Source organism: Cetorhinus maximus, chromosome 23, assembly GCF_964194155.1.
Source record: "Cetorhinus maximus chromosome 23, sCetMax3.hap1.1, whole genome shotgun sequence".
NCBI lineage: Eukaryota > Metazoa > Chordata > Chondrichthyes > Lamniformes > Cetorhinidae > Cetorhinus > Cetorhinus maximus.
This window is the reverse complement of record NC_135901.1, coordinates 6,565,847-6,581,476: the sequence shown is the minus strand read 5'-3', so window position 1 is coordinate 6,581,476 and position 15,630 is coordinate 6,565,847. Positions and strand designations below refer to the sequence as shown.

General features: G+C 45.7%; 1 protein-coding gene and 1 pseudogene across 1 annotated transcript; one reads left to right on the top strand and one right to left on the bottom strand.

Moving 5' to 3' along the window:
- Positions 1–2,989: 2,989 nt before the first annotated feature.
- On the bottom strand, positions 2,990–13,045 carry LOC144698373 (uncharacterized; annotated as a pseudogene).
- Positions 6,585–8,960, top strand: LOC144698169 (uncharacterized). The gene is made up of 2 exons (XM_078570112.1): positions 6,585–6,640; positions 7,591–8,960. Exon 2 carries the CDS (start codon positions 7,700–7,702, stop codon positions 8,819–8,821), a length of 1,122 nt encoding a protein of 373 aa, XP_078426238.1. The 5' UTR covers positions 6,585–6,640; positions 7,591–7,699; the 3' UTR covers positions 8,822–8,960.
- Positions 13,046–15,630: the final 2,585 nt, after the last annotated feature.

The window sequence follows — 15,630 nt, the reverse complement described above, 5'->3', positions numbered from 1 at the left end:
ATCATATTGCCTGTCAAACTAAGACATTTTGCACTTCCAGGGTCCATATCCCTCTATTCCCATCCTATTCATGTATTTGTCAAGTTGCCTCTTAAACACTACTATCGTACCTGCTTCCACCACCTCCTCTGGCAGCGAATTCCAGACACTCACTACCCTCTGCGTAAAAAACTTGCCCCGCACATCTCCTCTAAAGTTTTCTCCTCTCACCTTAAATCTATGCCCCTAGTAATTGACTCTTCCACCCTGGGGAAAAAGCTTCTGACTATCTACTCTGTCCATGCCACTCATAATTTTGTAAACTTCTATCAAGTCATCCCTCAATCTCCGTCACTCTAGTGAGAACAATTCGAGTTTCTCCAACCTCTGCTCATAGGTAATAACCTCCAGACCAGGCAGCATCCTGGTAAACCTCCAAGTGTGGCCCAACCAAGGTTCTACACAGCTGCAGCATGACTTCCCAGCTTTTATACTCAATACCCCTGCTGATGAAGGAAAGCATGCCATGTGCCTTCCTAACTACCTTATCCACCTGCGTTGCCACTTTCAGTGACCTGTGGACCTGTACACCAAGATCACTCTGCCCGTCAATGCACTTAAGGGTTCTGCCATTTACTGTATAATTCCTATCTGTATTAGACCTACCAAAATGCATTACCTCGCATTTGTCCGGATTAAACTCCATCTGCCAAGTCTCCAACCGATCTATATCCCATTGTATCCTTTGACAATCCTCTTCACTATCTGCAACTCCTCCAACCTTAGTGTCGTCTGCAAACTTACTAATTAGCCCAGTTACATTTTCCTCCAAATCATTTACGCATGCTACAAACAGCAAAGGTCCCAGCACTGATCACTGCAGAACTCCACTAGTCACAGCTCTCCATTCAGAAAAGCATCCTTCCACTGCTACCCTCGAGTGTGTGCGCGCAAACACTCACACACACCATTTTGTGTTGAGCTGGTTTCAGTTGTGCCTGTTAACCAGAAGATAGATTTTTAATTGGATACCATTAGGATCCTGCAGCAGTCAATTCGACTGAGGAGACAGTTCTAGATTCTGTCTGACACCATCAGTGGGTCAGGTGGAAGCTAAATAGAAAATCCTGCAGGGAAAATAATCCTTAACATTAAAAATCTATCTGAGCAATTGTCTCAGTGCTACACCAGTGTGAATTAGTAAACTTTTAACACAACAGGGTTTGTCACTAAGTAGTGTGCAGTGCAGTACAGTGCACTAATGCTCACCTTTAGTCTTGCCCCTCAATCCCAGTTAATCTGGGAGATTGTTACAAGATTCACCCCATCCTTTCGACACAAATATTACCCACATAACACTGGAGTCATTAGAAATTGATGTGTGCTTCCCACACACTGTCCTTTTAAATATACTTCACTCCTACCAGCCTTTAATGATCAAAAACATAACAGGGTTAATAGCTGCTGATAGCTGTCAATGAGATTAAATTAATGCTTGAAATGATTAAATCTTCACATGCAAAATATATTTTGTTTTATTCTTTGATGGGATGTTGGTGTCACTGGCAAGGCCAACATTTGTTACCCAACCTTAACTGCCCTTGAACAGAGTGGCTTCCTCAGTAATTTCAGAGGGCAGTTAAGGGTTAATCACATTGCTGTGGGTCTGGCCTCACATGTAGGCCAGACCAGGTGAGGATAGCAGATTTCCCTCCATAAAGGACATTAGTGAAGCAGATGGGTTTTTACAACAATCAATGATAGTTTCATGGACACCATCACTGAGACCAGATTTCAATTGCAGATTTTGAATATCATCATGAGGTTAGAAGCCTGGTCAATATGCTCAGGTTCTGAAGGTGAAATCCGCAATCTAGAGATCCTGAAATCAGTGTTGTCACTGTAACCAAGCTGCTACTGAAATGTTTAAGGAGCTAAGGTGACATTTTGCATCTACAGTTTGACCATAACATTGGTTAATACCGTTACTGTTAAACTTCCAGATAAAATCACAAACAGCAACTTCAAGCAGAAGGAGCAGAATAAACGAACTGGAGAGAAACACGAGAGCCCACAGGCGAGTACCACATAGAGCAGGTTCACACACCCGGGGACAGGGTGGGTTGCCGCGTCTGGGGGTGGGGCGGGTTCACACACCCAAGGCTCACCGGGAATGATCAGAATAAGGAAACCGTCCAGAAAACTACCAACAGGAATCTTCAGCTGAACACATCACTCATTCTTAAAGGGACCAAAGGGGTCCTGACACTGTGAAGTTAAAGGGGCAGAAACAGCTTCAGCCTTCTCTCTGTTACCTTTCTGATAGTTAAAGGCTGGTAGGAGTGAGGTATATTTAAAAGGACAGTGTGTGGGAAGCACACATCAATAAAACTGGGAATTCTTGGACATACGCTGCAGGTCGTTCTTTTTCTGGGAATCAACCTGTTGTATTATTGTCCCAGCAGTTAACAGTCTCCTGTGAACTCCTCCAGCTTCTAGTTTAATGCAGATTTTAACCCAATAAATTTCAGCATGTTTCGATTCAGCGACTCGGGACTGACACACAAACACGTTGAACCATTTTAGACTTATTAAGAACCATTTTCCGTCTGGAAACTTAAACCTGCTGTTTCACTTTCAGTCAGGAACAGATCACAATTTTACACCAATCTTTCATTTGGCAGCACGTTTCCAGCATTCACCGTTGTTCTTCCTGACTCTAAACCCAGTTGTAAAAGAGCCTTCTGTTCTGTGTCTAGGAGCTCTGAACCATGGAAGAGAGCAGCTGAGACACATTTCTTACACACCTCAGGATTCACCCACATGGGGATTGTGCAGTCAGTGAAGAAAGATGAGAAAAACCAAAGTGTTGTTTGGGGGTCCCTCACTGTGAACCTAATGGACTGTGTCCAGGCTGAAGTTTTGTTCCTACTGTAAGATCCTCCCCCAGATTGTCCTTTCTGACTCCAGTCAGGCGATGTTAAACACTCAAGTGGGGAAAAACAAAAATCTACAAACAAAGCTGATTTATGTCACATTTATTCAGAATATTGAACCTCATCAACAGGTCAGGACAGTCAGAATGAACATGGTTCAGTCCCGGTATGATTAACAGCATCAACAGGAGTAGAATCCAAACCTTGCAGTCGCTTGTGAACCCACTGTGTGTTCGCAGGTGTGATGACTGAGTGAATGCCTTTCCGCAGGCATTACAGGCGAACGGCCTCTCCCCACTGTGAACTCGCTGGTGTTACAGCAGATAGGATGAATGAGAAAATCTCTTCCCACACACAGAGCAGGTAAATGGCCTCTCCCCACTGTGAATGCTCTGGTGTGTCAGCAGGTTGGATAACTGAGTGAATCCCTTCCCACACACAGAGCAGGTGAACGGCCTCTCTCCAGTGTGTATTCGTTGGTGATTCAATAGGTTGGATGACCGAGTGAATCCCTTCCCACACACGGAGCAAGTGAATGGTCTCTCCTCAGTGTGAACCTGTTGGTGTGTCAGAAGGTTAGATGAACGGGTGAATCCCTTCCCACAGTCAGAGCAGGTGAACGGTCTATCCCCCGTGTGAAGTTGCTGGTGTATCAGAAGGTTGGATGAATTAATGAATCCCTTCCCACAGTCAGAGCAGGTGAACGGCCTCTCCCCAGTGTGAATTCGCTGGTGATTCAGTAGGGCAGACGGACGGCTGAATCCCTTCCCACAGTTGGTACAGGTGAATGGCCTCTCTCCAGTGTGAGTATATTGATGTGTTAGCAGATCCTTTTTGCTTTTAAAGCTCTTGTCACAGTCAGAACAATTAAAAAATTTGTTATCAGAGTGAACAAGTTGATGTGTTAGAAGGTGGGATGACTGAATGAATCCCTTCCCACACACGGAGCAGGTGAACGGCCTCTCCCCAGTGTGAATACGTTGATGTATCAGCAGATCTTTTCTGCATTTAAAACTCTTCTCACAGTTAGAACATGTAAACGGTCTCTTATCAGTGTGAACAAGTTGGTGTGTCACAATGTGGGATGACCGAGTGAAGTCCTTCCCACACACAGGGCAGGTGAATGGCCTCTCCTCAGTGTGAACTCGCTGGTGTGTCCGAAGGTTGTACAAATGGGTGAATCCCTTCCCACAGATAGAGCAGGTGAACGGTCTCTCCCCAGTATGACTGCGCCGATGAACTTCCAGTTGGGATGGGAAACTGAATCCCTTCCCACAGTCCATACATTTCCATGGTTTCTCCATGGTGTGGGGGTCCTTGTCTCTCTCCAGGTTGGACGCTTAGTTGAAGCCTTGTCCACACACAACACGTGAACAGTTTCTCCCCACTGTGAATGGTGCGATATTTTTGCAGACTGTGTAACTGCTTAAAGTTTTTTCCAAAGTCAATTCACTGGAACACTCTTACTCGAGTGTGTGTGTGTTGAGGCTTTTCCAGTCACACCGATGTTTGAAATCCTTTCCCAAAGACAGAATAGACAAACATTTCTCCTTCCACATTCAAAAGTTGATGATACTCAGGTCCTGATGAATTCAGTGCCTCTGACAGATCTTGATGTGATGTTTGCTTTGCGTTTTCTGTCTGCCAGTCACCTCCGTTTAATACCCTGTAAAACGAGTTTACAAAAGTCATCACTATAAATCCAGGACTGAAATTCAGAACAGAGTTTCTATGGAACATTTATTCCTCTCTTGTTCCCCCAAAGCTGTAAATCCCCGTCCCACACACTCTCCCTCCTCCCTGGGCTGAAATCCAAACCCATCTCACCATCTCCACCATTTCTTTCCTCCACTCCCAGTTTTCTCCCTCCCTCTCCTCTGCCTGGGTTCAGTTCTCCAGCTCCTGTGTCTCTGATTCAGGGTCTCAGGCGGGACCCCAGCTGCCGTCGGGCGGGATACAGGAGGGGGGACCCTCCCGGGTGGGTCTTACCCGGACCATGAGTCCGTCCCCCCAGTTTCTGAGCCCCCGGGCGGCCCGCGGTCTCCCCATAGTTTCTGAATCTCCCGCTCCGGAGCCACTTCCCCTGAAGCCGGCGCTGTCACCGGGAAGAAGCCCCGGAGCTGCAAACACGGGTCATGGAGGCTGTGATCCGGGATTGCGGCCTACACCGGGTGTTTCTGGATCCTCCCCACCCCGGCTCCCAGAACCGCTCCTCCCTCCGCCTCAGCGAATCTCACCCGCCTCTCCCGCACTCCCAGGGCTCTGAGCAAACTGACACTGCGCATGCTCCAGGTATCATCAGCATTGCGCCTGCGCGTTGGGCTCCTGCACAGTGACTAGGGCACTTTCACACACGCAGGAGATTGTGGGTATCGGCAGTGCCATTGAAACAAAAAATAGAGAACGAAAACAATTTTCTGATACCCAATTGTGAACAAATAAAAAGAAAAATCACACGCAAATCCTAGTAAATGGGTGGTCTGCCATGTTCCATTTCTAGAAGTGATTTAAACATATTTCAAGCCAGCTCAAACGTGTTAAGGGCAAGTCATGTTCAACTAACTTGCTGTAAATTCTTTACAAATGCCCATTCCCTTTCCTTCTGCTGTATAATGGAAGTTCCGTGCATTGGTGTTTCTTTATCATTTGGTTCTGATCTTTATTGATTGGTCTATGGTCAAAGTTTCAATCCCATAACCACAAAGTAATCACAAAAAAAATATTTTCCACTCACAATTACCCAGCACCCCAGCAGCTGGGATTCTGCATTGCGACTGGATGAGCTCCTGCTCACAGATTCTGCCTCCGACAAAGGTTGTTCTTGTAGTGGCTGTCCCTGTGGTTGATTTTTTGCGGGTTTTTCTGGGATAAAATTGCCCATTGCCCCCGTACAGTTGGAACCCTGGTTCTGAAATACTGTCCGTATGATTTTAAGGCTTCCTGGAATAATGCACCGATGGAAATCTGCAATAATCCATGGTCCCATCTGAGTTGCAGATTTTAATGTGATTGTCCAATCTAGAAAAAATATCATTTCACCCCTTTAAACCTGATTCAGCTGATCCCCTCCACACATACTGCAAAAGATTATCTTTGAGATCAGCTGTTCCTTTATAGTCTGTAAGAAATACAAAAAATTCTGGAAAAATTCAGCAGGTCTGACAGCATCTGTGGAAAGAAACACAGAGTTAATGTTTCGAGTCCGTATGACTCTTCTTCAGAGTCTGTGTTATTCTGAATTATGACATTGAACCTGTCCTAACCCTTCTGCCAGTTCACTTATTGGAAACAGGGACTCTCCTTGTTTTAATGTTAACACTCCATGTCTCCCCAGTTATTCATTTAAGTCAGCCCATGAATTGTTTGAGCATTGTTTCATCATGTTCCCACATTTCATTAACAAATGTTGAAACGTATGCTTCACACCCACAGGGTTTCATCTGTTTAAAGCCACAAACAGAAAGGTCCAGTTTTCTCCTGGAGGTTGAGACAAATCAGCTTTCAAAATGATGCAGGGTTTCAGCCAATGAGGGACATCCGGATTCAGCCCCCCCTCATTCACTCCGATTGGTTGGAGGATCACACGCGCACGATCGGAACTCCAGCTCCGCCCCCTCTTCCTATTGGTCCGGAGTTTCCGTCAATCCAACGGGCACGGTGATCTGGAGCATGCGCAGTGTGTGTAATGACGGTGGATGGAGGCTTGTTTGTCGGATCCACAGGAGGTAAGATAAAGAGCGGAGTGGAGGGAAAAATAGAGCCGGTGGGTGGATGGGGAGGGTTCGTAAGCACTCGATGCGGCTCTTAACCCAAAATAAGAAACTATCTGTGGGGCGAAGGCTGCGGGATCACGTCTCCAGCAAAAGGCCCAGGTTAACGACCGCCATCTTGAGCGGGGTTAATGTGTAGCATGGCGCATGCGCAGTCATCCCTGTCACCAGGAGGAGAGAATGTTGTGCATTTCTATCCTGGACTGACGGGGATGGGTTTTGGAAACTCCTTTTACAGGGGATTGGAAGGGGAGGATTTGCACACAGCAAACTCCAAGCAAAGATCACATTAAGATCTGACTCGAGTCACTCGATTCATCAGGACCTGGATATTATCAGTCTTTGAGTTCCATGTCATTAACACTCAATGTGTGAAATTTCTTCCTCACATTCCCCCTGTAGATCTTACCCTAAATCTTAAATCCGTGTCTGTGATACTTTTATGATTAGCTAATACCTTATGTTTTTTTCATTCATTCATAGGATGTGGGCTTTGCTGGATGGGCCAGCATTTATTGCCCATCCCTAGTTTCCTTTGAGAAGGTGGTAGTGAGCTGGCCCTTCTAGGTGGTGGAGGTTCAGGGTTTTGAGTTTCTGTCAAAATTCTGGTTGAGTTGTAATCCCTCTTTTTCAACAGTTCCCTCTCCCACCCCAACCCTTCTCTCTCTTCCTGTCTTCTTCCATCTAGGCCTGTGCCTTGTGTAGGCCCAGACTGGGTGGCAGATTCCCTTCCCTGAAGGACATCAGTGAACCAGTTGGGTTTTTATGACAATCCAGCAGTTTTCATGGTCACTTTTCCCTGGTGTCGGCCCCACAAATTACCAGATTCATTCAACTCAATTTCACAACCTGTTTTTGTGGATTCTCTCTCACTCCCTTTTCTCTGTTTTAAATCAATTTCACAGGGTATTAGAAGGGGAGGATTTGCAGTTGGGAAACTGAAACCAAACATCACATCAGAATCTGACAGAGTTGCCCAGTTTATCGTCACCCAGATATCATCGGAAGTTGAACATGGAAGGAAAAAGCACCGTTCACAGTGGGGAGAAACCGTACACGTGTTCTGTGTGTGGACGAGGCTTCAACCGATCATCTAATCTGTTGAAACATAAATGCAGTCACAACAGGGAGAAACTGTGGAAATGTGGGGACTGTGGGAAGGGATTTAATTACCCATCAGAGCTGGAAAATCATCAACGAATTCACACTGGGGAGAGGCCATTCACCTGCCCTGAGTGTAGGAAGGGATTTACTTGTTCGTCCAGCCTGCTGAAACATCGGCGAGTTCACACTGGGGAGAGGCCGTTCACCTGCTCCGAGTGTGGGAAGGGATTTGCTCGCTCATCCACCCTGCTGACACACCAGCGAGTTCACACTGACGAGAGACCTTTCAAATGTCCAGACTGCGGGAAGTGCTTTAAAAGTCCCCGGGAACTGACTGCCCATCAACGTGTTCACACTGATGAGAGGCCATTCAGGTGCTCGCACTGTGGGACTGGGTTCAAGACATTATTTCACCTCACTGTTCACCAGCGAATTCACACTGGGGAGAGCCCATTCACCTGCTCCAAGTGTGGGAAGGGATTTGCTAACGCATCCACCCTGCTGAATCACCAGAGTGTTCACACTGACGAGAGACCTTTCAAATGTCCAGACTGTGGGAAGTGCTTTAAAAGTTCCGGGGACCTGATGATCCATCAACGTGTTCACACCGATGAGAGACCGTTCAGGTGCTCTCACTGCGGGACTGGGTTCAGACAATCATCTCAACTCATTGTACACCAGCGAATTCACAATGGGGAGAGACCATTCACCTGCTCAGAGTGTGGGATGGGATTCACTCGCTTATCCATCCTGTTGACACACCAGCGCACGCACACTGGGGAGAGGCCATTCACCTGCTCTGAGTGTGGGAGGGGATTCACAACCACATCCTCCCTGCTGAGACACCGGCGAGTTCACACTGGGGAGAGGCCATTCAGCTGCCCCAAGTGTGGGAGGGGATTCACAACCACATCCTCCCTGCTGAGACACCGGCGAGTTCACACTGGGGAGAGGCCATTCACCTGCCCCGAGTGTGGGAAGGGATTCATAACCTCATCCAAACTGCTGAAACATCAGCGAGTTCACAAGTGATTGGGTTTTTCTGTTAATCGCATCCAGGACTGAACTGTGTCCATTTGGTCTGTTTCTGCTGATGTTAATAAACTCCAGTCCAATTGTAGGGGTTAATATTCTGGATAAAGTCAAATAAATCAGCTTTGTGTTAAACTTGCATCGTGTTGAGTCTTTTTAATATCTCTAACACAAATTAGTTCCTTTTGAAGTGCTCTCCCTCTCCTCTGTCTCCTTCATCCACAACTCCAACGAGTGTGAGGAGCTCATGGAGCTTCGTTGTCACTAAGATTGAGACAATCCGATCAACTGCTTCCCTCGTTCCACTGGCCCACTGGGCCAAACTCTTTCTAAAGCTCCCCCCTGCCCCTTGCCCTGAACCTGTGTTTTTCTCCAGTTTTGCCCCTCTCTCCCCTCTTGCCCTCTCAGAGCTCATCTTGTCAATGAGACCTGCCTTCTGCTGCCTTGACACTATTCTCACGAAACTGCTGACCATCCATTTTCTCCATGTTAGCTGATATTGTTAATGGTTCGTTCTCTTATCTGTCCCTCTTGCCTTAAAATCCACCACTAACACTCTCCTGAGAAGAAACAAACCTTTATCCCACCATCTTTACAACCTACCACCCCATCTCCAAACTCCCTTTTCTCTACAAAGTCCTTGAACTTGGTGTCCCCAAGGATCTATCCTTGGCCCCTCCTATTTCTCATCTACAGGCTGCCACTAGGCAACATCATCCAAAAGCACCATGTTAGTTTTCACATGTACACTGACAACGCCCAGCTCTACCTCACCACCATCCCTCTCCATTCCTTCACTGTTACTGAATTATCAAACTGCTTATCCGACACCAAGTACTGAATAAGCAGGAATTTTCTCCAATCAAAATTTGGGAAGACCAAAGCTATTGTCTTCAGTCACCACTTTGAATTGTCAAGGAACTATCAGATTTTTTTCTGATATTATTGTGGCATATTGTAAAGCAAGCTTATGGTTCTGTGTGTGTGGCTAATTTAATTAACTAAAGACAATTAGACTGCAAGGTTTAAATTATCAAAGGAGTGAGGTGTAAAAGAAGCATTTGAAATGGGGATAAGTGAGCTGGAATGAGGTCTCAGTGAATGAGGTGTGAAGGTAATTTACATGTTTAGATAAATGAAGGAGTTGTTTGATTTTCAAAGGGATGGTGTAATGTTTACAACTGACAAGATAAGTCAGGCAAAGTGATTGCATTTGTTTTTCCCAGAAGTGCTGGCCATAATAACAACGTGAAAGATTTTTGTATTCTGGGAAAAGTAACTTCGAAAGAGAAACAATGGGATTTACAAATCAAAAGGTATAAAATATATTTAAAGAAGGATGGAAGGTTGTGTGGGGTATGGCCTTGTGAGATCTTGAAAGGTGCAACGTGTGAAACAGACTTGGGGGGTGGGGAAAAGCCTCTAGCTACCCTCCAGAAGTTTGCTGTTCCAGTAACCAAGGTTGTGTTAAAAGCCTTTGGAATTCCACTGTCGAGTGGGTGCTTGTGGTAATAGTACTGAATGTCTTTATAAATTGGGAATCTATTTGGGTTGTTGCCTTAAAGGAAGTGTGTAGTTGGTAGTCTGGTTAAGTATGAACTTTGTGAAATGCTATAAGATTAAGTAACTGTAACCATGATTTTGTGTGTGTGTGTGTGTTTAAGTTTTTTCTTCTTTTGTTAATAAATACTTTAAATTAATCTTTAAAATCTCTGAAGGTGGCCATGAACTCATTACTTCTGACTTCAGTGCCATTACTCATTACTTCTGACTTCTTGTAATAAATGCAAATAGCAAAATTATTGTGATAGCGTAGCCAAGTCTCCTTTGTGGATTTGATCAGCCTGGCAAATTCTGTTCCATAACTGCCGTGTGCATCCCTCTCCCTGTTGGAGGCTCAACCACACTGTTCACAATCTTGGTGTCAGATTTAACCCCAAGATAAGTTTCTGACCACATATCCACACCATCACTAACACCAGATATTTCAATCTCCATAATGTCGCCTGTCTCCACCCCACCCCAGCTCACATGGGACACCTGCCTTTATTAGCCGAGACACAGAATATAAGAGCAGGGAGGTTATGTTGGAGTGTATACAATGTGAGTTAGGCCATAGCTGGAGTACTGTGTGCAATTCTGGTCACCAAACTATAGGAAGGATGTGCTTGCACTGGAGAGGGTGCAGAGGGGATTCACCAGGATGTTGCCTGGGCTGGAGCGTTTCAGCTATGAAGAGAGACTGGATAGGCGAGGGTTGTTTTCCTTCGAGCAGAGAAGGCTGAGGGGGGACCTGATAGAGGTGTACAAAATTATGAGGGGCATAGAATGGGTAGATAGGAAGAAACATTTTCCCTTAGCGGTGGTGTCAATAACCAGGGGGCATAGATTGAAAATAAAGGGCAGGGGGTTTAGAGGCGATTTGAGGAACCAACAAGCAATCTGATAATGAGCAGATAATCTGTATTTGTGATGTTGATTTGAGTGTGGAAGGGGATGTGTAAAGAGCTGGTCATTGTATAGAGATGTGAACCAAGGAAATGGTACCTGTGTGTAATAGTGACGCAGCCTTGTGTTCACACTCAGAACAATACACAGATATCCTTGTGGTTATGGTTTGAACAGGGCCAGATGACGAATGTGGTGACCAAGTTAAATATAAATATCTCCAGTGTAGCTGCAGCTTCTTAGATCAGAGCTGGGGAGAAGAGAGCTCCGAATCCACTGCATTATCTTCCCATGGAGAGGTTGTGCAGTCAGTAGTTTAGTGGGAATAGTGTCAATGGAGCAGGTGGTGTGTCTCATGGACAAGATGAGCTCTGAGAGGGCATGAGGGGAGGTGGGAGAGAAACTAGAGGAAGATGTGAGTTCAAAGCTCGGTGTAAGGGGAACTTTAGGGGAGGTTTGGCCCAGTAGGTTAGGGGAAGGGAGGGAAACAACAGAGGCAGCTGGTTGGATTGTCTCAATTTTAGTGACAAAGAAGACCATGAGCTGCTCCTCCATGAGCACTTGTTGGGGGTGAGATGGAGGAGACAGGGGAGAGGGAGAGCAATTCAAAAGGAGCTAACATGTTAGAGATATTAAAATGACTCAACATATTGTGTAATTTAAAACAGAGCTGATTTATTTAACTTTTATCCAAAATATTAATCCCGATAACTGGGCTGGAGTTCATTTACATCAGCAGAAATAAACTAGGAACGTAGGTCAGTTCTAAGTGTGATTAACAGCAAAATTCAAGCACTGTAATTTTTTTTACTTATTTGTTCATGGGATGTGGGTGTCGCTGGTGTCACTGGCTGGGCCAGCATTTATTGCCCATCCCTAATTGCCCTTGAGAAGGTGCTGGTGAGCTGTCTTCTTGAATCACTGCAGTCCGTGTGGGATAGGTACACCCACAGTGCTGTTAGGAAGGGGGTTCCAGGATTTTCTTCCAGTGACAGTGAAGGAACGGCGATATAGTTCCAAGTCAGGATGGTGTGGGGCTTGGTGGGAAACATGAAGATGATGGCATTCTCATGCATCTTTGTGAACTCGCTGGTGTCTCAGCAGGGTGGATGAGTGAGCAAATCCCTTCTGACATACGGTGCAGGTGAATGGCCTCTCCCCAGTGTGAACTCGCTGGTGCTACAGCTGGTTGGATAATGTAGTGAATCCCTTTCCACACAAGGAGCAGGTGAACGGCCTCTCACCAGTATGAATGCGCTGGTGTGTCAGCAGGTTGGCTAACTGAGTGAATCCCTTCCCACACTCGGAGCAGGTGAATGGCCTCTCTCCAGTGTGAACTCGCTGGTGTACAGTGAGGTCAGATAATTGCCTGAACCCAGTATGGCACCGAGAGCACCTGAATGGCCTCTCATCAGTGTGAATACGTTGATGGCGCATCAGTTCACCAGAACTTTTATAGCACTTCCCACAGTCTGGGCATTTAAAAGGTTTCTCGTCAGAGTGAACTCGCTGGTGAGCCAACAGGTTACATGACAGAGTGAATCCCTTCCCACACTCGGAACAGGCGAACAGCTTCTCCCCGGTGTGACTGCGCCGATGAGATTCCAGCTGAACTGGAAAATTGAATCCTTTCCCACAATCCCCACATTTACACGGTTTCTCCTCAGTGTGACTGCGCTTGTGTCTCGACAGGTCAGATGATCGGTTGAAGCCTCGTCCACACACAGAACACGTGTATGGTTTCTCCCAACTGTGAATGGTGTTTTTTCCTTCCATGTTCAAAATCCGACAATATTCAGGTTACGATAAATTCTGCAACTCTGTTAGATCCTGAAGTGATTTTGGGTTTGAATTTCCTGACTGTAAATTCTTCCCCTCCAATACCCTGTGAAATTGACTTAAAACAGAGAAAAGGGAGTGAGCAAGAGAACCCACAAAGACAGATTGTGAAATTGAGCTGAATGAATCTGGTAATTTGTGGGGCCGGCACTAGGGAAAAGTGACCATGAAAACTGCTGGATTGTCATAAAAACCCAACTGGTTCACTAATGTCCTTCAGGGAAAGGGATCCACCATCTCATCTGGATCTGGACTCTGGCTTCTAAGGGAGAACAGGCAGACTTTGAGATGTGGGAGCATTAGGGGGCAAAGGAGAGGGATTTTATATATCCACAACTCAACCTAAACTTTGACAGAAACTTCCAAACCCTCAACTTCTGCCATCTGGAAGAACCAGAGAAGCAGGTGTATATGAAAACCATCACTTCCAAGTTCCCCTCCAAGTTGAAACTGTCCTGACTTGTCTGACTCCTAGTACTGGATGAACAGAAATTTCCTCCAGTTAAATATCGTGAAGACCAAAGACATTGTCTTCAGTCCCCGCTCTAAACTATTCCATAGCCACTGACTTCATTCCTCTCCCTGGAAACTGTCCCAGGCTGGACAAGACTGGGCACAATCTCAGTGTCATGTTTCCCCCCAGCTGATCGCCTGACCACAGAACACCGCCTATTTCCACCTCAGCAATCTCACCTGCTTTTCCCCTGAGTCAGCTAATCTGCTTCTGCAACTCTCATCCATTCCACTCCCTAAATTTGAATATTCTAATTCATCCCACATTCAACCTCTCTGTAAAGCTGAGATCATTCAAAACTCTGCTTCCCTTCACTACTCTACTCACTGAGCTACTTAGGCTTCAGGTTGAGCAGTGCTTCAAATCTTAAAACTTTCATCTGTTTCCAAATCTCTCCAAAGCTTTGCCCACACCTGTTTCTGTCATCTCCTCCAGCCCCACAGCCCTCTGAGATCTCTGTGCTCATCTAATTCCGGTCTCTTAAGCAACCCCATTTTCAGTTCCTTCAGTGTTTGTGGCTGGGCCAAAGGCAAAAACTCACAATATCCCTCATGAAATCTCTCTACCTCTGTAACTTACTTTCCTCATTAAGACACTCCTTCAAACCTACCTCTTTGACCAAACTTTTGACTTTCTTCCCTGATATCGCTGTGTGTCTCGGTGTCAGATGTTGCTTTGTAAAACTCCCATAAAACACCCTGGAATGTTTGATTACATCAAAGGTGCTATATAAATGAAAGTCAATGTTACAGACTTGGACACATATCACCATTATAAATGTAAGTCAATGTTACAGACTAGGACACATATCACTGTTATAAATGTAAGTCAATGTTACAGACTGGGACATACATCACCATTATAAATGTAAGTCAATGTTACAGACTGGGACACACATCACTGTTATAAATGTAAGTCAGTGTAACAGACTTGGACACATATCACCATTGTAAATGTAAGTCAGTGTTACAGACTAGGACACATATCACCGTTGTAAATGTAAGTCAATGTTACAGACTGGGACACACATCACCGTTATAAATGTAAGTCAATGTTACAGACTAGGACACACATCACCGTTATAAATGTAAGTCAGTGTTACAGACTTGGACACACATCACCGTTATAAATGTAAGTCAATGTTACCGACTTGGACACATATCACCGTTATAAATGTAAGTCAGTGTTACAGACTTGGACACACATCACCGTTATAAATGTAAGTCAGTGTTACAGACTGGGACACACATCACCATTATAAATGTAAGGCAGTGTTACAGACTTGGACACACATCACCGTTATAAATGTAAGTCAATGTTACCGACTTGGACACACATCACCGTTATAAATGTAAGTCAGTGTTACAGACTGGGACACACATCACCGTTATAAATGTAAGTCAGTGTTACAGACTGGGACACACATCACTGTTGCTTCATCACTGGATGAAGATCCTCTCAGTCTTTACCTAACAGTTTTGCGGAAGCCCCTTCACCACACGGGCTGCAGCGGTTCAAGAACAAAACCCACCATCAATTTCTGAACAGGTAACTGGGGATTGGCAATATGAGCTGCCTTGCTACTGACTCCTATAAACCCATCATAAATTAAAAGTATCTGCCTGTGTGAAATGGATTAACAGCTCCTACAGGAATCCTTCTTCCTCCCGCTCCCGGCCGCTCCCATTCAGACTCCAGGAGCCGCGCTCACTCTCTCTGAGGCTGCGCTCAGCCTGGAGCCACACTGCGCATGCTCCGCTCAGACAGGCGGATTCCGGGGGCGGAGCCGTCCTGCGCCTGCGCGTTACTGCCCTTCTGGTGGAGATAGGGCGTATTCATTCGCGCGGAGCATTCTGGGTCTCCTTATCCGCCATCATTCAAAAAGCGTCCGGAGGGTGAGAAGTCTGTTCCAGTACTTTTGATACAATCCGTTATTTACACCGAGAGGCTCAACACTGTTGATGTTTCTGCTAGTGACAGGTCCGAGTTAGCAGCCGCCATCTTTATA